The 23,450-nt window shown below is 42.3% G+C and overlaps 2 protein-coding genes across 2 annotated transcripts in view; one reads left to right on the top strand and one right to left on the bottom strand.

Annotated features, from left to right (window-relative positions):
• Positions 1-23,450, top strand: part of T265_15603 (hypothetical protein) — a gene marked incomplete at both ends in the record, with an annotated part of 48,437 nt that overhangs the window by 4,398 nt on the left and 20,589 nt on the right. The window lies entirely within an intron of this gene.
• Positions 5,713-9,548, bottom strand: T265_11908 (hypothetical protein; the record flags this gene model as incomplete). Its single annotated transcript, XM_009178732.1, has 4 exons — positions 5,713-5,816; positions 5,915-6,157; positions 8,035-8,135; positions 9,481-9,548. 4 exons carry the CDS (start codon positions 9,546-9,548, stop codon positions 5,713-5,715), a joined length of 516 nt encoding a protein of 171 aa, XP_009176996.1.

Below are 23,450 nucleotides of genomic sequence, written 5' to 3' on the forward strand. Positions count from 1 at the left end.
AACCGTTCCAAATAATCCTCTACGTCATGCCCAGTTGAATTAATATCTAATAGTTCCATTTTGGGAGGCATGATGAATTGTTCCAACCGCGATGCCAAAAGGTGAGAATTAAGTTTCGTACGTATATCGGTATAACCAGACGAACTAGAAATCCAGAATTCAGATCAGTGTAACTAGTAGCGCGTATGTATTCGAATTGGCAAATATGTACAGCATATGGAATATTAATACAAGAGAATAATGAACAGAGCAATGAATAGAGTATCCGTCATGTTCATCACAATGATACACAGTATTGAGGCCGTCGCTCAAGCTTCCGTGGTCATGCTTGCTTTTGTGATTCAGTGGCTTTCCTTCACATGAGGCATTGGAGTTGAAAATTCATCAGGAGATATAGAACAAGCTACGCTAGAAGCGTTTTTCAATCAACGGTTCAACACTAACGAACGCTGTTCGCGGCTCGTTGAGCAAACTTGATGACGGTTAGGTCTTTGCCTGTTTACTAGACAAACTGGTTGGCATTTGATGTAGGCCATTTTTAAGAGAGCCAGATACCTAAGTATTCTTGGTATATATCCTCCTAATGCCTTCTGGTTTATTCTTACAGCGCGCGAAGAGGCGTTTAATCTGTTCGCTCTTGGTGTCATGGACGTATCATTCAGGGGGAAGTGCTTGTCAAACAACTACTGATTTGCTCCGTGTGTACCCATTTGAAGGGCACTGGCAGTTGAAACTTAGGATTTCAGTCTGCAAAAAGTAGTCATGGATTGAAAGAACATCTGGAGAGTCGTCGACATACATCAGAATCAGAAGTCGTCCCAAAATAAAACCATGTGGAACTCCAATGAAGACTCACACCAAAGAAGATTAGATGGACTAGGAATGTTCTGTTTAATAGGGACTCCTTTATTTAGCGTAGAATTTCCCACTTAAGCTTGAAAGCGTCAAGACTATGGAGCAGCCGGAAGTTCGGGAGTTAAACGAACAACTTAAAGAAGTCGAAAAATATGGCTTCCATTATAAGTTGTTCTTCCGTATCCATAAACATCAAGTTTGGCAAAGGTTCTTTGTAGTTACGTTTTGACATGACCTGATATGACGAGGTTGCCGGGTGAGCATACAGGACTGCGGAAAAGACTACTAGGCAATTTATGGGTTTTCGTTTCAGCCCTTCAAGGAGGCGGCGTTTGGTTTGTTCTTCCACAGTATCTCATGTATTTACATGGTACATTTATATGTTTCCAGGCAGTGTTCAGTATCGTGGCTTCTTCTTGTATGTTGCATTGGCGAATACTTTATCGACAGCGGTTCCGGCTTTTACGACGTTCCGGTTCATCTTTTGCAACACCGGTAGTTATCTATTGGTCCTAGTATAGCTTCCATTAACACGTGATCAAAGGAGTGTACTTCATTGATGATAATCAAGCCAACAGGGATGGTATTCGGCCTGCGCGGCATCCTGTAGATGCAACGTGTTGAATTCAAGGGTTATGCCGAATGATTCCGGCCAGCGCCGGTGCAAAAATATCTACCACACTTGATGCAATATAGTATGATCCAGGAGGCCTTGGGAACGCTGAAATCACCTACAGCTAGAGATTCGTAAAGTGGTATGTGGAGGCGAGCTGTTCAAGCATTTGAATGATGAAGTGGTTATCCCCCACTCACTTACGCCGACAAGAAAAGAAAAGACAAGAAAAGTTCCCACGCACTAGGAATGCAATCCGCAGCGCTTGGAGGCTATCAGCTTTGTACTTTCCCTGGCTGTGCGGTTCTCGTAACAATTCAAAACATCGATATCGACGTTTGTGATCTATTTGTCGGTAGATATCGCTGTCGTCTATGCACATCTTACCCAATTTAGCGTATACGACTTAAATTGGGTAGAGAGATCAACGGAGCACCTTTTTCAACCGGAAACGTAAGAAGCGATGATGATTGCATATGTATTAAGCGTTGCGTTCATGAGAGGCATACGGCCCTACAAACATTACTTTTATGGCCGTCACAAGATCGCTGGCGATTTAGTAGAAACTGCAATCCGAAGTCGCGGCCGGTTGCGTCGGCGTGATAATAAGAGTATAAGGATGTACAACTGCCATCGGAATGGCTAAGCATAATGTCGGCTGAAATATCGCCGAGCACAGGATTTTTTCCACCTGCCCTCTAGGACTGTTTTGGCACAGCTTTTGCACCTCTTGAGGAAGAGCCTCGGATACGAGCTCCACTTTGGTGTAAGTCTTTTGATTTCTTCACGCCCGCGCCAAGTTCCTTTGTACGGCAGTTAGAGAAGAAAAGGTGAATTAAAAATGCAAACTTTCGTTTGTTCCCTTTCCCGCCTTGTATGAAGAAATTTATTTCCAGGCTTTGAGACGATATCATATACCAGTCACTATATAAGTACTGGTGGCAAGTTTGTTGTAGGGAATAAACCCCATGAATCAGTTGTTCTCCGTTATGAGCGCAAGAGACGCTATGTCGTTCTTCATCCCCGCATCATGTATTTGGGTAACCTGCTTTGTAGCCACTGGACCAGAAGTGGATAGCACCAGGTTTTTGTTAAGGAAGGACCATTTGTTATCGACCTTTTTCGCGGCCGGTTCATCAGTTGTGATTGTGTGTTCTTGGGCTTTACAATAAAGTATAAGTTTTTTCCCAAGTATCGCGACTGGAAAAAACATTCATACTAGTCTTTCCTACGCATGAGTTTGTAATTGGTCTTGTTTTTGACACCCTTCTTGCTTGTTGTAGAGTGCATCACACTCCCAAGAAAGAAGAAGCCGGCTCAGACAAACGGGTGAAGAGAGGTAGATAATTGGCCGATCTGCACATTCCGGAAATCCGAACATCTATAATGCCACAAGGCCTGGCAAGACTGACGTTGCATTTTACGTCTGACATTCGGTGAATATTCATTTCGTCCACATCTATTCTGATGCACCAGTAGCTGTGGAGTAGAGCAGCTTGAGGATGAGAGTAAGTGCACCGCAGAAATAAGATATATCTTAACAGAGATTTTCAGGAAAAGATTATGTTGGAGTGGAAAATTTAACACAACGGCAAGCATTAGGTCTGTAAATAGATCAGACTTGTGGGCGGTGGTAAGCTCGGTAGTGAATGTGGCCGGTATCGCATCAAGCGTGGAGTTTGGCAGTATGTCACAAGTGTGAAAATCGGAGAGGGGATCGGCGGAGAAAGCTCTGCTGGGGTCGTATACATGATGACGGAATCCCAATGACGTGACTGATAAGGGGGACCACCAGAAATATAAAAAATTAGCTTCTTAAAAGACTCCCGTTAGTGAAAGTCTAGAGAGTTTTTTGTCGTGTTTTTTCGGGCAATCGTGGCAAGTTTCTGGATATTTTGTGATGCTTTGGTGAGCAAAATTGTCTGCAGCGCAGTCTATGTTGAGGCGTTTCGTTTTTCTTCAAAGAAAAACGCGGCCGACGGATGGTGAGGTGTTGAGAATGCGTTGTTTCCCGTAAGTCAAAGAAAGACAAATTAAGATTACTCAAATTTCTAAATTGTTTTGTCACTGTATGCTCAACAGCACCTGCGAAATAAATCAAAGGTAAAAATCTGGTTTTGAGATCAACTTGAAATTCGTATGTACGCGGAATTACCGAGGTTTTGATGACTGCGGCGCTTAGTGCGGCCCCGCCTAGCAGAGACATACAGAAACTTCGTCGAGGAATTAGGATCTTAAGCATCACATTTTCTTTGCATAGTATAAACAGTACACGAGCAGCTCTCTTCTTGAGCCAATTTGCCATGTTTTCTACCGATTAGGGCTGAATACGAAACTCTGGGTGTTATAAACTTTTTGCTTCCATCTGAGAGGGATATGGCCTTGACGTTACGATATAATAGCGTGCAAGCACGCAGCTTCTCCAAAGAATATCAAACGACCGATCCAAAGAATGCTTTTAGAAGTTGGTGATTATGTTATCATTGACTTTTACAAAGACGAAGAGTTCCTCTCGCGTGCGTGATTCCCGGCACCACAACCTTATGTTTACCTTACGTGGACTCATTTAACAGCTTTAAAAATCCTAGGGTTGCGCAGTCCATAGAGGTATTCTGACAGCGTGACGTTCCAGCTACGCTAAATGTTCGCCAAATCTTTTCCAACGGATCGGTCCAAAGTATCTCGAATGTTGTTATAGAACTTTTCTTCTCTCTCACATTGTGATGCATTTTTACATCATTGGATTCAATCGGAATTCACCGTTGAGCTCCACATCAACCTTGATGTTTCTTCTTCGATGACTTACCATCCGATTTCTTAGCCTTGTGAAACTCAGAAGATAATTAAATACGTCCAGGAGGAAAAGTTGACCAAACGTGCTATTTTCAAGTGCCTTTTCATGCCTGTAACCACTTCAGGCATGTGGACGATTTGCGCAGTTTGAGAAATTTGAAGTTAGCCTGTTTATATAGGCTGTCGACGCGACGCGACGCGATGCGACATCGTATAAAAACATCATCATTGCTAGGTAAAGGATAGAAGTGAGTTAAGAAGGCGATTGGTGGCGACCTGCTGTAAAACATATGTAAACTACTTTATGTCGTCGAGTGCCCATCCTTGGATTTCGAATGGCAGGCTAATTGACCGTATATCCGGTTGCATGACATCACACTTTGTGATGTCACATTCGAAAGGAGAGCATAAGTTTGGACAGTCCGTATGAAAGCAGCGCAGCTTATTTTCTTTAAATACGAAGAGGATATAAAAACATATTTTGAACCGACTAAAATTTGTTTGACAGCTGTGGGAACACCAATGTTTTCACCCGTTAGGACGTGGTACACACGAAAATAAATAGGGTTGGAGGGCGTAGCTTCTACCTACGTACAACATCCTGTGTAAAATGCTCCTTATAATCTAGCGCGCCAGGCAGCGTGTGAATACAGAGAAAATGTTATTTTCTTAAAATTTCTGTGCATCACTGACTAGAAAAGCATGGCTTGGAGAACAAACCGAACACCCGAGCCGAATGCGCTCTGAAAATCCAGGGATGCTCAATTCGAGATACATTAGAAACTATGGCCCATCCGAAGGAGGACAATACCGGGATAGTGAATGAATGATCTACGGGTTAGCGTGAGGCGACGAAGAATGATTAACGTCATCAGTTCAGTCAGGACTAGATCGAGGCCGATTCTCAGTGTGATAAATACACTCACCGGTTGGCTTTCCCGCTAACAGCTTCCCAGTTATCTGAAACAGTTCCCTATCTCAGACGCAATCCGATAACTCAGAAAAGTATTGAAACCGGGCGTCACCCCATCTCTGGATACTACAGGTTGGGGGCATCAGGACCGGGGGATATATATGCAGCCACCAACCTCCCATAGCACGTTTCAAATTGAACGTTCGGGGATAGACTTTACTTGGGGAACCTAAACGAATGGCAGCAAATAAGCACGAAGACAGTTCTCGTCCGTACAGGAAATCAAATCAAACACGGCCTTGCCGACCTAAGGAATTGCAGAAGTAGGCATGTAATATTGATTGGAACCGGGTACTAGATTTGGCGTAGACAGCAAGCGGAGGACTGTTATTCCACGTAGTATCAACCGAAAATGAGAAAATACTCTTGCATATAAAGTGTGTTAACAATGAGTTTAAAAATTATTACCATGTGTTAAGGAGGTCAACGGTGAGAATCCTATTGAATTAACCTTATTAAAACAGGACATAAGTAATAATTAGATCTCCTCGTAGGCACCGATATTCCAGAGAGAAGAGGTCAAGCAGTGCGAAGCGCGTTTCATGGCCGTTAATGGACTACCGGCGAAAATTTTCGTAGCAACTAGCTAGACATTGTCAGTGAGGATTACTTCCTTCTTGAGTCCTGAGTAGATAACTTGGGTGGCGTATTTAAGGAGCGGTATTACGTAGGCCCATCACCTTGCAAGATGTGATAGTGAAGGAGCTGCCGTTCAGCGGTAGGTAAACATTTATGTAGATCGGCACGGCAAGCGTTTTCTTCAAAGTAGAGCAAAGTTTGCCCTTGTAAGGCGACCGATGTTGCACCAGGCACAAATGCTCTGCCAGTTTGAGAAACGTTCACCGCAGGTTCCTCGGGTAAACCATGCTTTTGTCCAACGCACTCCGAAGGTTCGTTTTGTGCAAGAGTTAACAAATGCCGCGCTCAGTGAAGCAGGACGAAGTGGTTGGCTTATTACTCCGGCGATGTCAGATTCACTAAAATACTGCAGTTGTGTCTTTTCTGGAACCTATCGCTTGGCCAGTTTTCTTGTGTTCAGATTTGAGATTCTGATTTGCCGCGTTTACTTCAGTTCAATCAGGCGTGTCGAAATAAAATTTCAAAACATCCCCGAAAATCAAATAGAAAGATCGGCAAAGGCGCACTTTAAAGATCCCAGTGAGTGTTTGCCGAGGGTCCTGATATCCAACCTGCTTAAATGTAATGACCTTAAACCTGGAGTTAACAGTGTTCTGATAGACAATTATCCGGTTACTGTGATCACATTGCTTGAACTTCCAAATGGCACGGTTCCTGTGTTCTCAGTCCATAACAACAGAAACCAATGGTCAGCCTGGAAACGGAAACGCTAACTGTGTGAACACGATTTTAATTCACTGGCATGATGCTCTCTGCTTCCGATGGATGAGCTAAGGGGTTGCAGCAGATGAAAACGTATGATGTAATCTTGCGTTATTTATTACGGGACACGTTACTGCTTGTTCCACGCACTCTAGAAGAAAAACAGCAATGACGCAATGGACTTAAATATGCTAATGATTATTGAGAATTCATCAGTATAACGCGTGATGTTGCTGAATTAATGATATAGCAAGGCTGCTTCTAGATCATCGGTAATGCTTTTGGAGAATCATTGGTATAGTGTTCATCCTCAAGACCGTTCGAGATCGACTGTTTTGTAGCAAACTGGCATGCGACAGGGTACCGAGAATTGCGTTCTGACAATTGGCTTTAAAATAGTATCAATTCGGAAGCGGTACGGTTGATTTTTAAATGATCGAAAAATGACTTGAAGATGACCTCAAAGACTCATGGGAAGGAAACAGAAATTCCGAAGCTGAACAGTGCCTGACGAAGCAGAAGCCATTCGTTCCAAAATTATAACTTTTAGAAGAGAATTTCGGAGGCAGTAAGAAGTCCTCATTCACAGAATGATAGTTATTAGTTAGCGGCTTTCTACTGTGTTCAGTGATTTTTATCCTTGTGGACTGATCTAACCGTCGGTGTTTCCAGAGGTGATAATGTGTTTCATGTCCTATTTCAATACGGAATGCTATCAAGATAAATAATCACTGATGTATTGAACAGCAAACAAAGACACGGTAAAGACGAAAATGTAAAATCAAACTCGAGGAATTTTAGAAAAGAAGAGCAACAGCAAATTACATGTTGTTGCCAACTGGTTAAACGCTAGGCTGTGTATAAGTGGTTAACCACAACATTCGATAACACATTTAAAAAAGAACCTAACACAAAGCCGTAATACAGTCGCTATGCTTAGCCAGATGTGCATCCACCAAACGGATGTCTTGAATCACTGATAGAGTCAATTAGGATGACTATCGCATTCAGTGGTAAGGGGACGACAAGCAATAAAGTAGTATTCAGATCAATTCTTACGCAATGTTTACTGGTGCAACGGTTTGATCGCCTTTTGATCGGAAAGTTAAATGATCCCTGTTGGAAGCACCAATCAAAATTACAAAATTGACCCCCTTCATATGAACTTGAAATTGTCTTATGCAAACACTTCTAATGGGTATATCGGTTGTAATTTGAAGCAGTAATATTAACGCTTGGGTAGCCTACTTGCTGAAATGCAACAAAATCAGTAAAATTTTCAGTAATGAACTTAAGTTGACCTCTATGAACGAATATTTCGTTTCAGCTTGTGTCAAGCGTCTTATACTGAACGGGTGGTTACAATGGTTAAAGATCAAAGAGGGTGGAAAATCACATGTTGTTTACCTAAATATTCCTCGAACCATAAGGAGAATCAACAATTCTGGCGATAACCTACTGTTCAAGCAATAAACTGTATGCTGAAGTGTACATAACGGAAGCCAAGATCGTACGATTCGGGGCCTTGATACCTTCGCCCAACACCAGGAACTATATACGCTGAAAAACAACAGGTGCATAAGAAAATCGCTTAATTGTTGGGGGTCCCATAAATGGTGCTCATTTGTGGCCTGCCGATTTGACTTAAAAAAATATTACGCCGACTGGATTAGAAAGTCGACGTTAGATATTCTCTGGTCAAATGAGGCAAACGCGTAGATAACAGCTACAAAAGCGGGTTTCATTCTCGATTTTCTGTCAGTCGAAACAAGGTTTGAGAATCAGATGCTGCAGGCAATGAAGATTATTATGACCAGCCCTATTCATTCAAATTCAAAAGCGCTCTCTTTGATTTGGTCCATTTTGACTGTAATCGCTATCAGTAATTTTAAGTGTAGATGGTCAAAGCGCGCGGACTGATAACAGAACAATGATTGGGGAAAACGCGGTTGCTGGTGAACTCAGTTTGGAGGGCTTCGAATAAATAATCACTTTGCAGTTGTTCGTAGATATCTTTTCATTCAGGGAGCAAGAAAAGGATGCCACACTGTCAGATGGGCGTGAGCGGTGCCTAATATTACCTTGTTCAAGAGTTCTAAAATATAGAGCAAAAGTAGTCAACAGGAACCAAAACCAAAAGGGCTTCAATTTTCTACAATCTAGTCAAAGGTTTTGTGAAAGGTGACGCATCAACACACATGCCGGTTGTGCAGTGAACCCGGTGGAAACACCAAACAAGGTTTGTCCGGTAAAGGTGGATAGAAACTGACTGATTTCGAAATGGTCAACTCAACTTATGCTGGTCTTGGCATTTAGTTGGAATGCACAGAAATTGTGCGGCTTGCACCCTTTGTAAACTTGACAATTTTCTGGAAATGTTCAGCTTTACTGGGAATAACTCTCTCTGCGATACTTTGGGCGCTCTAGAGGAAAAAAACATCCATTCATATTTGACGCCTGATCTGGAACAACATGCCTCTGGAGAGCACGGACATTTATGAAAATCTGACTACCACCAAATAGCTTGCCTGTCATCACAACGTAAAAAAGAAACCATGAGAGAAAAATTATATTTTTTATGTCCACCGGCACATTAAATATGAAATTAATGTCACAACACCCCTCAACATCTGTGTTCGTATAAGCAAGGACGAACAGGCGCACCGTTAACCAAAAGAGATGAAACAATCGATGCTAGCTAGTGATCTACAAGGATGGACAATGCTCACTCCCTTTAGGTTATTGAAATGTGATGTGCATGAGCATGGCCAGTGTGATTTCCTGAACTGTTTAGACCTGAGCACTCTGTTGAACGATTTTGGTTAGCGTCGCCACTAAAATGTCCACCTGATCCGGCGCTCTAGAGCTCCATCCAGGAGGCTTTTGGAACGTTGAAGTCACCTACCAGCAGGCGAGGCGTGAAGTCGTGTCTGAAGAAGGTTTGCTCGGGAATTCGTATGAGGGATTGACCATCTTCAGGGAGAGCCAAGGAGCAACGGTGGGCCACCTCCTGCAGGAAAGAATCGGACCTCCGCTGCGGGATTCGGATTCACAGTGCATTGCAAAAAGGTGTGAGAGTGATAGCAGAGAGGACTCCGCGTCAGAGGTTTGAGCAAGGCCTGTTGTTCAGTGCTAACTTACTGTTTAATATTGCAGACTTTGTTGAAAAGGCTGAGGCCGTTTGTGGGTAAGCATTTCAACACTGAATCTGAGGCCCCCGAAGTTGTGGACTCGAGAGTTGAGTGACCAGATAAGCTAACAGTCTTCAAAGGAGCCTCTAAGGCATACTCGTAATGTTGGTTTCGCGGGATGTTTCTTATTTCAGAGTATTTTCCACATTGTGGGAGCTGAGTTTGCGCGAAGTTTTTTCTCTACTGCAAAAATTTGGGCAATCGCTACCTGTAGCTCTTTCAGTACCGCGTCTTGGACGACCACCTTTGATGTTGCTCAAGGATTTGGGGCAAAATTGCGTCTGTTTATTTTATTGGACATTTTAGCGCTGCTTCATTGGAATGATGTCCCCGTGAAGTCCTGAGAACTGGGTGGCAGGACGGAGAAGTAATTCGTTTGGTGGCTTTCCCGTGGGTCTACCTTTCGCAGAACACTGTAACTTGAGACCAGCCAGCTGTTTTCTGATTTGAAAAACCTTATTCGGCATGTTTGACTGTAGTCATAGTTCTTTCATGTTTGTGTAGATACCCGAATCACCCGCGACCAGCATGGCCAGCTGCGTGTGCGGGGAATTTTCCGGTTTGATGTGGTCAGATTTGTGAATTTTGCTGTCGGGATCCTGGGCTACAATCAAGGAAGCCACGTTTGACGAAGTAGAGCTGGAGTTTCACATTCCTACTGTTTGCACGATTCTCGCAGCATCCTCTGGTGTCGAGATCAGCACATGTTGATTTGCCGGTGAGCATCGCTGCTCGTCTCCGAAAATCTGACCCAGTCCAGCTTGGGGGTTGTGACTCAAGAGCGGATTTGACTGCTACATCTTTGTCATCTGTCGCAAAAAGAAGCGCCAAGGCAGATAGAGGTGCCGGGAGAGTTCGCCATTTGGCTTACATGGTCGTCTTGTAAATGCGTGGATATAAAGTGCCGACAGGCCTTGCTGGTGTGGTGTTGCATACTGTGTCTAACGTTCTGCTCACATCTGTTCTGGTGCATCGATGGCTTCACAGGGAAGCCTGTATTAATTATAGTCATGATCGAGGCTGGGTAAAAAACAGAAACTGGGTATAAGTTAACAGAGGGTGTCGCGTGATTGTTGTGTTAGAGTGAGAAAATTCAACAAACGACATGGGAGTACTCTGTAGATAAATTGAACAGTGGGACGAGGGGCGAAACAAAATCAGTTTAGAACGTACCGCCCAACGTGCGGTCGAAGGGCGTGGCAGACAGGTTAAAATCATATTCACGTTTAGGGAACCATTAATTTTGAACCAAAGCCCCGCATACTAAGTGTTGTTTACAGTTATGAACACCCTTTCTGTCGAGAAAGTTTGTACCTCGTATTCTCGTATTATTATGAACATGTTACCCGTATATCTGATGGAATCATGTTTGAGGTAGGCAATTTGAAAAATTTCATAATCCACGGCAACCTACAAATCCAAATTTGATCACTGATGACTGTTAAACCAGTAAGATGCATGTGATGAGATCTGCTGGACACGCGAAAGCTCAGTTTGTTGTGATTCTTCTCTGCTTTGTTGCAAAATTTCAGGCCCGAAAAATATAGAATGTGGAAAGTTAAAGCAAAGGCTAATGATGTACAGCATGTGATATAACATCATTCATTTTTGGTTGTACATTGAAGACAATGGCCACATGGATTAAAGTAACTGGGAGCGACGAATGTAGAACGGTTGCTGGGCATAATAAATAATGAGAGAAAAGTGCCTCACTCATAGTGGTGCCACCAGTATTTCCATCCAGGCAATTTGAATTCAGAAATGCTTAGTATTGAAACACGCGTGTAAAGACCAGCAACTAAAGAGAGAAAAAATACTAAGTTCATTTTAGGGCGCGTGAAGCGCTAGCTCGGTGAAGAGTTGCATATCGGGCACCATTGTTCGTTATACCGGGTATGATGTGAGCGCCAATGCTTGAATTGTACACTCAATCCCACATATCATGCATAAACGTTTCTCAGGAACGCAGAGAGCCCACAAGGACAAACAAACGCAAGACTTTAGGAAGTCGCAGTCCAAAAGTGGACATGACGTTTTGAGGAAGAAAGATTCATTGATAAATATAATTAACCGTTCGTGGACCAAAAATTCAACGTCACAAACAATTGCACATGGGGCTGCAATTATGGCAGGGGGATATTAATCAGAACCATATCTCTGCTTGATTCCATTGCACGTGACACTCCGCGCCAATCCAAGAATATGTTTACTTCTATCTCAGTTTCCGGGAGTTTCCGAATAATGACTAAATCAGGCAGATAAAAGATGTTGACGTAGGTGCGCTCATGTCCTCGCAGTTGGTGTATCGCAGTTGACGGAGGCGTTTCCCGACTTTCCTCAAATTTCGATTTTCAGGAGCACATGTGACATTATTTGCGATCCAGCAGGACGACAAAATAAGCAACAGGCATTCCATTGGGCCTCACGACAGAAGGTCGTCTAGCCATCATGACCATACCGGTTGCTTTTAAAAATCGTTGTAAGAAGTTTGTATCGGAGCTGAATACCGCGGATAAGTATCCGAGGTAACTTTCGTTCTAGAAATACAGAGCATCAAAACAGCATCCAAAGAGGTGAAGCAACCAAATCTCGTAGGCTCCAACCTCCAACACTGCTGTGCAGACTATCACCCCAGGCAGCTACCAGCTCTTTCTTGATGTTTGCCAAATGCGGAATCGTTGAATATATTGCGTGGTACGTGGCATTTTTCAGACGGACGCTTTGTTATGTGCTCTTCGCTGCTTTGCACTCAAACATGAAAGCACTCAACAAGCAGTTAACCCAAAGCATTACCTGGAGATATCTCTTTCTCTATCTTTGTTGCCCCAAAATGCGCCATACGTTTTTGAAATTTTGAAATCTGTTTCGAGTCCATTATTATACAGTCGGATCTAACTGTATTTACCCTGGTGTTGTGGTTGTGCCTACAGGTGCTATTATCTACGGAATCACTGCTAGTTGTACGATTCCTGTGAGATGACCAAAAGACACAGATCGGTTGTACTTTTTGTTTCAACCTCAGCACCATTAATTGTCGAGCTCAAAGTTTTGCGCTCAAGGCGAACTTACTGATTTCTCTGAATAAGAGTGAATTCAAACAACCGGTTATTATGTGCTCTGAGGGCGCAGGTGGAATGCAAATACCCAAGGTGAAACCCGAGGCTGGTCGATATTCTTTATTTCTCAACTGACCAAATACTCCATTTGATATACGTGGTTCCGTTTGTAAACAGTCAAATTTAGTGTGTGAGTGTATATTACTGACTCATGTTGAAGCGCCGAATTGAGAACCTCCGATTGTTACCGATACCGACTCGGCGAGCGACTGCTGTTGCAGACTTGCACTACGGGTGTTTATGAAATGGAATCTTTCGCACGCTTGATAAGCTGGTGGCCGGCTAAAAATTGTGTAGGATGTACGCACAAGGTCCCCAGAAAATCTCAGTGGTGTTTGTGGATAGTTTCTTGTGAAACATCTCAAAGTGCTCGTGCCTACCACTGCGATCCGTTTCTCGGTGAACACTAGGCTTTATTATTATTGACGCACATTCATGTTGGCCTAGACATTTTCTGCCCACGTCTCCACATTCTGAGTTTAAACTGGTTTGGGCTTGCTGACGACCACTGAAATCTGCCATAACTTCACTCCTTCCCGTTTTTGTGAAAATAGACCGCGGAATTGTTAGTTTTCTCATGCAATGCAGGAACGCCGTTCATTCCGTTACTGGGAAGAGTCTCGCTGATTGCGTTAAACCTTGAATGTGCCTAAACCATTGAGGGGTTATTTTAAGGGTAATCATTTACTGCCTAATGCAGGGTCTCAATTCTTGGTTTAGATGATCTCTCCTTTCACCGGAGACCCATTGATCAGGTTGAGTTCAACAACATCAATCATTCTGTTAAGGGCATTTCTGCTGTTTGGAATTTTAGTGATTCTTTTGTAGAGGATCTTACTTTACCTGAACAAAATGTTTTATTTGAATAAAATAATACCTGCGCAGAACCTGAAGTTTCCAAGCCTAAAAGATCCAAAGAAGTTTACGGTCAAGGCGATCAATGACTATACACATCCACACGCTTATTCAAGGTGTAGCGGACGTGACTAAAACGTCGGATGCGCTTTCAGTTGTTCTATGCATTACTCCCTTCTTATATTATTCCATATGGCATGCACACACGTGCTACTTGTTACGCCGTGCTAGTTTCTAAATTTCCGCTTGGTTATACCGAAATCAATTACTGCAAATGCCAAGTTCCTCATATTGTTCATCGGCGTAGATCGGGGTGCGTTACATGGACGTAGCCAGCCCAATCTAATTGTTGAAAAGTTTGATCACGTTTTGGTGGACTTGGCGGCAAATGAGCGAACAAGTGAAACCTTTTATCAAAGAGATAGTTGCGATCTCCATTTTTAATGTGGCTTCAATCGGGGACGCGCCACATCATGCAGTTTGAGCAGCTGCTGTCTGCGGCTGCAGACACCTTTCTTTTTGAAAGTAAAGGGAATGCCCAAATATGTCAAGGTGTCTTTCGGATACAGAATGTTTCCCGTCGTCGCAAGTTGCTATCACTTTTATCTATCTTTATACCAATTCGTCAGCTGCTCTTTAAGAGGAGGCTGAGTTACTTTTCACGCGACTTACTCGACTGAAAAGGACTAAAGATCCAATAAGGTGCTATGGTTGCGGCATCAACATTCACTGACCCTATTCATTACGATGATAAACAGAAATATGGGAAGTGCCCAACAACCCTGTGCCTTAAAGCTGGCCTTCATAATTCTTATACGACTGTTCAATCTATCGAAACAGCAATGACGGTTCGTCAAACAGATCGGCAAAACCGGCAGTCATGTCGTGCGAGACCGAATCAAACGCTTCTGAGTTTTCAGCATAAGCCAAGCCTTGGTTAGAAACAGGCGCTTAAGAGTGAGGAAGCAGGATATCAACAGCGGTGTAGCGAGCAAATACAGACTGAAGTGTTTGCACTTGCAACTCACGGCTCAAGCAATCAGCAAGCACCGTATGTAGGCATCAAACAAGAACGGATGACCCGGAGACCGACCTCAGTTGGTTCGATGAATTCGGATTTAGAACCCTTAAAACCAGGGTGATAAGAGCATGGCCCATACACGGTGGAAAACCATAAGAGTAATATGAAGTACTCAGCGCATTGTCGATTAACCGGCGGAGTACCCCGTTTGTGTGCTTGTATAGAACTGTGGACAAACTGTGCAATAAACGGATTGCACGGCCGACACACTAACCTGTATCTGGCTAGGTCAAACCTCAATCGTATTTTATCAATGCACGACCAGGCCAGCAATTGATGGGTTTTCGAGCAGAAAAAAACTGTTCTTGGAACCACTTGGCGTCCAAATATACTTTAAGTTCACCCTTTTATAAAGCATCCCATGAAACATCGAGCAAAACAGAAACCGCATTTCAACTCTGTTCGTTGGAAGACGTCATTTAAGGGATGGTGATCGAAACGTCACCAAACTGGCGGACCAGTTCTACCTGGTGCTTCGTCAGTCGCTTCCCGGAGACCGTCCTTCTTCTGTTTGAAAGGGATCCCATGCCAAGCAAATCTACAAAACTGATGACCGACTAAAGTTTGTCAGCTGCATTAGTATTAGAAACTCCGGCGCCCCGTGAAAGGTGATGGAAAGTAATTTGAGGCGGGGGCCCATCGCAAATATGGTGCCAGCCGACAACTAAATATTACTAGTGCAACACGAACTGTTCCCAAAACCATTCTTACGTGGCAAAAACGCTCATAATTATGGCCAGCTACACGTGAAATAGTAACGAATGACCCGTGACGGAGTCGAAATTTTCGGACGAGTCGGTAGCATTCGATAATGTCCCGAGGTCTGCAGACCGGAGTCCTGCAGGATTCAAAGTGATATCTATGCTGGATTAAGGAGTTACTATCAAATTCAACATTTCGAGTTGGAGTAGGCTCAAGCCCATTCTGCTGTTGAATATGTGCACCTTCTACTTAGTTGCTTGCATTGAGCTTGCATTGGGCTAATTTCGGACCGCTTCTTGAATACGCCGATAAAGTTGTACACTCCGGATGCAAGAACCATATAAACCTCATTGAGCGTGTCCAGTGATCTGCTACGAAAGTAATTGCCAGCATCTCAGGGGTTCAGGAGTTCCAGTCCTGTGACCCCTGAGTTATTGACGCCTCCGAAGCGACACAATACCTACTTATGCTCTGTTTGAACAAGGTTCGGCCAACAGGATTTCACCATTGACCAAGTAACATGCAGCGGGCACAATGCAAGAAACTCTGAAGCTCAGCATGCAAAAATTTTACAGACAATTGTTTTCACATTCTGAGAAAATACAGTCATTCATCTTCATGTCATGACAAATCACTTTGTCGTTACCTTTTTTTCCAACTTGATGAACACCAGTATTAACATGTCGCTCAAGACATTGCGTGAAATGTCAGTTTGTGTTGTCATCTACTTCAAACCTTGATCTACTTCTTTGGGAGAATATTGCTCCAATTCCAAAGCGACGTTGTTCCAGTGAATCACTGTCGTCTTCGGAGAGATAGGTATGTTTATATTTTTAGTTTGATCATTACTGAATTCGTCTCGATAAAGACTACACGAACAACGTCATTTAAAAGTTCATTTGTTATGATCCGGCTGACCTTACCATTTTTACTGAAAACGAACAACCCCGAAATTCAGTTCAGGAAATTCATTCATTTTTTAACATGACGATGAGATCTTGCAAGCGTTTTCGCGACAATCCTACTGTACTCAACGGAGCTTTCTGAAATTAATAATCATGGTCTTTGGCTTGTTTGCGGAGCTGGACAGTTCGATTGCAAACGTTTCATCACCAATCGGCGTGACATCATCAGTGCATTATTAGGGAGCCTGTTGGTCATATGTTCACCGATAACTGTACGCAAATCATTCAGGGAGCACCTGAAGGAATCCGATGTTCTATCCAGCAGCCATTGTCACTTCGCGACCTATCGAACAACATCAGCAAAAACACTTGTCTTCCTCGATCTAAATCAAAATCAAACAACACGGATAATTAGAAACTGCTCATTCGGTAAGTCGAAGAACACTGTGTAACTCCTCAGACATATAAGAAAGAGAACACCCAAGACAGCTAACTTCCATCATTCCTCATTCCAGGACCTTTGTGAAGCCTGGTTTTATTAGGCATATTAGTTAAAATCAGACTTTCAAGGGATCATCCGGTTAATCTCCCCTCAAATGACGACCGGCGTGAATGATTCCTTTAATTTAGATGTATCAGTATTTTGAAAACCGTCGGCTTGTGGTGCTTTAGCTTTCCAACCCCCCACGGAACAAGACAGCTGAAATGTTGTATGACGGCGAAAATATGATTGCACTTCGGAGTGTGCAAAACTCGTGGCATGTATCTTGACAATTCTAGACAATAATTTCTCCAGTAGGTCGGGTAAATGTTTGAAATCTGCATCTTGCACACTTCAAACTAACAAATATTTTATCACGGCATTCTCAGCGGTGAGAACATTCCTCTATCTGGTGATTTGAACGGCATCATTATTGCTACGTGGAAAAATCAAGACACACTGGCCAAGTAGTCCTTACGCAGTCAAAACATCCAAAGAATTAAGGTTTGTGTTGAGACTCCCTCGATGAAAGGCTGCTCGCAGTCGCACCAAATTAAGCCTGGGACTCCATGGAGGCAGCATTCTTTAATGTATAAATAATAAATAAATAATAATTGACGAAAGGTTTGAATTTTGGGCAATTGAACCAAAGACATTATCTTTGGCGGCAAGGTAATTAAGTAAATGTGTTTAAATAGGGAGTGAATGAGAAATTGTTGAAGATATGTTTTGGAAAAGCCATAAGCTGCGTTACAGTTTTTAGATGATGGCTGAAATCGATAACCCAAACATTTTGTACTCTTGGTAATTGATCAGGTGGCTGTTGATCTGGTCGCCGAGCTTGGCATCTTCAGTGCACTGAAGATGTCTCCTCGAATGTTGACGAAACGTTTGCAAATCAATTGCCAAGCTCAGCGAACACAAAGATGTCTCGTCGAATGTTGACGAAACGTTTGCAAATCAATTGCCAAGCTCAGCGAACACATCAACAGCCACCTGATCAGTTACAAACCAATGCACCCGAGCTACCAATATTTCAACACATTACCAATTTTGTACTCTAAATGTGCAAGTTAGACTCGGGAACACGATGTTGCTGTCGGCGCACCATGCGAAATTAGGTGGGCTACTACACGCAGATGTCTGACCATCGATAGTAGCCGTTCAAGAAACCGCGCCTACTAAAGCACTGCCGACCGCACTCGTGTAGCAATGCGCTGCTTAAGCACAATGGGCTGGAAAAAAACAAATTCAGGGTAGTGATATAAACACTCTTCTAAGTGACAATCATTAGGGCTACAAAGTAACAGACTGTATCATGAACGAAGACGTATATCCTGTTGCAACAATGCTCATCTTTAAAAGGTGAACTGACGCAAATAGCAAACGTGAGAAATAGGAATGAGCGATTGGAGTAGCGTCCAAATCAGAAGAATTCATTAGTCCCAACTGTTTTGTGGGCAGTCTCTTCTCATGTATAGGATCAGCAATGCTGGTGATTCACTAGTTGACATGGTTGAAAAAATAAGCGTGCACTTTGTTCATACAACAAGATTCCTCGTAACTGGTACATCAGTGTATATGATGAGAATTCTTCCCAAAACAAGCCACTGGTGAGCACTCAAATCTTATGCGCACCAGCGTCGACTTCCCTAATTTACCTCTGTAACGCCGAGATGTGGGTAAACTCCAGTGGCTATGGATAAGTCCCTGGAGTCGTAGGCTTACAGTTGGGGAACCGAAGACTTTTCGTTGTTCTTCACAAAAAATATTTATCGAGGAATCCACACCGCTTACGAATTTAATGGTCAGATCCATACATTTAACGACTTCCGTATCCATGGATCTCGATGAGCATATAAGGCGATTGGGAAATTACACAACCAAAGAGGAAACCTAATGTGATTTTCTCTTGAGATGTTTGGGCAAAACCTTCCACTCGTTTAGGCTTTCGCGCTGTCAAAGAAATGAAAACTTGTCCGAAAAAATCAACATTCAGGAATCGGACCGGTTAATGACAAACCTAAAGGACGAACTCCGGTGTAGGCACAATGAAAACCTAGGTCGATCCAATTAGCTGGTAGCACGACAAACGTCAAAACCGATGCAGGAATATATGAACTCCTATTGAACCACCATGAATGAACTGATGTCTACCGATTCATGGATGATAGACCATTTTGATATTGGTAATTTGGTTACTCAGTTGGTTGGAGTTGTTTACCTACCGAAACACCAAGGGCTTATGGATTCAGAATATACTGCCCGAAATGAAGACGTCAGTCATCATTCTCCTCCACTACAGGCTCAAAAGAACATCATTATCTTCAGCTAAATGTTCAGCAAAAGGCCTATTGCACGGACGCACGCCAACTTGGGTGCGTGCCAGCCAAATACACAAATTGCAAAGACGAATCCAGCGTTTGATATTGTTAATGGAACCATTTAAAGCTATCACCTTGTGCGCAAATAATGACATTGATGTTCATCTGCTTGCAGCCCTCTACGACTGAAATCCTGGCGTTCAGTGGGCGAATAACATTATATTTGCATATCCACACCGAACGGTGAATCCATATGTCTTTTTCAGGAGAAAAATACTATAATCAAACTCATTCTATTCATTTATTGCCAGCTGGAAGAAATCACATATTTTACATCGGGTCTAATGGGTCAGATGAGGTTTAAAGCACAGATCAGGAACGGCGTAATAGTAGGTTCGACAGACCGGAAGGCGGAGGAGTAAAAATCTCGGAATGATGAATATTTGAGACTCCGCTTAATTTAGTGGTACACACTTATGAGCCAACTGGAAGTGACCAGTAAAGTCTTCTGGGTGAAATAATTTGTCGCCCGTCACTTTTATTGTAGACTCACAACAGAGCTGTGGCAGCGGGTCAGCAAATCCTCTGCATTACATCAAAACATCAATCAGATATGCAACAGAATCATCCCTGGTCGGCCTGTTGATCACTCCCGTTTTTTTCCAATACTCGACGCAACGAAACATGTGAAGTTAGCAGAGTATTTTGCCTGCCCAATATCTTAACAGAATACATGCAGCATGTTGGAAGCATAACGGAAAAAAAGTTGAACATTAACTGTGACAACCTTCTGAAATATATTAGATGAATTAAAACACAACACACACAACAACATATCCATAACTGGCCTACAAGTGAAAAAGAATTAACTATGCTCACCGGCGCATAGATTTCGGTAAGTGAAAATCATGATAACCCTTTTGATTAGGCTTCTGAAAAATGGACAATTATCACTAAAAGCAAAACATCGATATTTTTGGGAGTTCAGAATCGCTATTTTGTAGGACCATGGTGGTGCGCATACAAGAATGCTTGCCAAGTGAATTGCAGCAGATGAACTGCACGACCATGTGGTTTGGTGGCTTGGGTATATTGGTGGAATAGCTAGCTTCAGTGTGGAGTTTAAAGTTGCACTCACAAAGCTTTTCATGTGGGGTTGGTTTGAGCTTTAATGATCACAGCTCTCTGATACCCGGTGTAGATCTACCAGGCTGGATTTAATGCTAGACTAATTCGTATTTGCAGAAAATGGTTCCGGCGGACAAATGATGTGAAGCTTCATATCACGTGTAACCAACCGAGCATCGGATTGTTGCTGGAGAAGGATTGGATAAGCTGATTTGCCACAAGATAAAAAGAAAATGGATAATTGTTGCGACACCACTATTTTAGGCGAAGGAAATATTTATTACTATCAAGTCCCATAAGGGTGGCACGCTCTAGTCATACCAAAACACCGCGCGCCGAAACACGTGTTGTTTTATATAACTGATTCAGAATGGGATAAACCGACACCATGAGTCAGTTGGCATAAGGTGTGGGAAAGATTCAGGAGTTTGTACATTGTCTATGAGATCAACCCTTCGGGATGTATTCCTCGTGAATTCTCCTGCGTTTGGGTGGAGACGTTGCGACAAATGGATGTAGATCGTTGTTAGCAAATTCGTGCACTTAGTAGTTTTCCAGGTTACGTGGGTGAGTACCTTAATTAATGGGCTTCAGATTTTGAATAGCTGGATTTGCTTTGCAAGCGTCCCACCAACAATGGCATCTATTAGCCCAAAGAATTTTTAAATATAATTTTTTTATACTACTAAAGAATTAAGCCCATTTGCATTACGAATTTACCCAAAATAAACGGGCAATTTAGAAAGCGAGTGTTGATTATCTCTAAGCTTAGCGGTTCGGCCATTTAGCTGTCACTCCCAAAAACGCATATGTTTCCTGATAATGGAAAAATTCCTTCTAATTGTGTTCGTTGAAGAACGAGAAAGTGTTATACTGACGTACTTATAGCTGAAGTGTGACGAGATAAAAATGTTCATATAATAATCGACAATTTTAGCAAAATATCCATAAATACCGTGCTTAGATATAGTTGTAAGTGAGGATTTCGGCCTGATGGGATTGCTGCGTATTTCCGAATCGTGAAGCTTCTGCAACTGGCATATCGTGAAAATATTATCCACCAATCATATCTAGTCGACCAATAACTTTTTTCCGACAACAGGTTGATTACAAACTTCAAACGTTTAACAGAATAGCTTTACTGCCACTGGAGGTTTCTTTTGATGACATATTTTCAAGCACTTCATAGTGGAAAGATCACGGCATACTTAGAGCCAAGATGATATAAAATGACACGCCTGTAAACACGGTAAGTCCTGTAGCAAATTCGCTACCGTAAATCAGAAAACTAGATTTAGAAGGCTTTACTTCGTCGTTTAATTCGTGGTTCGCCGCTAAATTCCCGGAGCTTGTTGCGTCCAATTATCTCACTAGGTAAAACAATGGATTCTCATCCGGAAACTTAAGGTTGGAAATTAACACTTGGTTATATAAAGCATAATTCTCTTGCCAAATATTTTGAGTACTATGTTTATTACGAGGCATCAGTGTTAAAACGTATAGAAAGTCATCAAAAATTTACGTAATTTAATAACTGGTTGTCAAAAAGCCGTTCTGAATATAAAGAACTCCACGTTTAACCTTCACTAATCATACCAAATGTGGACAACTGTGTTGCATTTCACTTCTGTGCCCCTCAAAGTTAGTTTACCAACGCGACAAAAATGAATTCAAAAGTTGCTTTCACCACCGGGATATAAAAATTACGATTCTGAGGAGTAATTCTGCTCTCAAAATCTGTCCGACTCATGCCGTATATCGAAGACATATTTCATACTTTTGCCTCCCAGAGATGCTAAATCGTTTGAACAATTTGTGTGGAAACTAACAAGTGATAAAATGACGTACATAAGTCGAACTGATACCGGCTCAGCGGCAATCAAGAATGGCGTTTCTAGGTAGTCGTTTATGTAACCTAATGTAAAAAGTGGACTGATTATGCCGGCGTTGTGTAGGAAGTTTTTCATTTATCAAATCTCCTTGCTACCTGTTTGTGGATGTAGTGAAAAAATGTAGCAAAAAAGGTTGCCCACGCTCGTTTACGTTAGATTCATATTAATATAAATGTTAAAGTCAAACGTGTATTTTGGGTTTTTGGCAAATTACTCATATCCAGTTGCAGAAAACTTTAAACAAGACTAGTGAGTCAAGTATAAAAAATGCTCATGACAGCCAAGAGTAACCTAAATAAATACCCAATCGTAAACGCCACTGATTGCAATAGTAACGGGTTTTTGTATCAAGATGTTTATTCGTAACAGAAACGCAACCCTTTGGTTTTACCAGAAATTGGTAATTTTGACGAAATTTTTAGGCCAAAACATTCGCACGGCGGACAGTTTAGGAAAAATTATTGTTTGTATTACAATGAACGTTTGGTCAGTAACCGCTATCCGCTCAGTTTTCAACGGCTGAATACATCGTCTTCGCCCCCTATCATTTGACCTCTATACCTGTCGATATTTTGATGCACATAATTAGCTACAATCCTGCCAACATATATTTGGACGCGGATATTGGTCATGTCAATGGTGGCAGATGATGATCACTGTGTCGTTCACTGTGGTCATTTGCACATGCAAACAACCCACGAGTTACAATTAGTATGAACAAATTTCAAGCAAAATTAAATTTCAACATTTCTTTAGACGAGTTACTCAAGTGACTCGAATGCAATATTCATTCTTGAAGCGAAGTTGAACAGGCTGAATTTAAAATAGTCCATCCTACAAGGTGATTTTATACTCAGAAAAGCAATTATTAAGAATGTATATCTTGTGTTGATGTGCATTGTGTGCCACACAAGATTGTTTGAATAGTGACCTTTTGTGGTAGGTTCCCAAAATCATTTGAAGGCTCATTCTGACATTGAGTCACACTGCGAGGGATCTGAATTTATTTCCCCTTAATGAGTGTGTGAGTTTTTTTACTACGGGAAAATGCTATTCAACAGTAAGAATGACGGAGTCCATTCAGCTGGCAAATGCGGAGTTCAGCAGTTTGAAATATATTTTGATTACTGTGTGGGATTTTGTATACCCGTAACTCGTTTATTACGAGGCGTCAGTGTTAAAACGTATAGAAAGTCATCA

This window comes from Opisthorchis viverrini (assembly GCF_000715545.1).
Source record: "Opisthorchis viverrini unplaced genomic scaffold opera_v5_637, whole genome shotgun sequence".
Lineage (NCBI taxonomy): Eukaryota > Metazoa > Platyhelminthes > Trematoda > Opisthorchiida > Opisthorchiidae > Opisthorchis > Opisthorchis viverrini.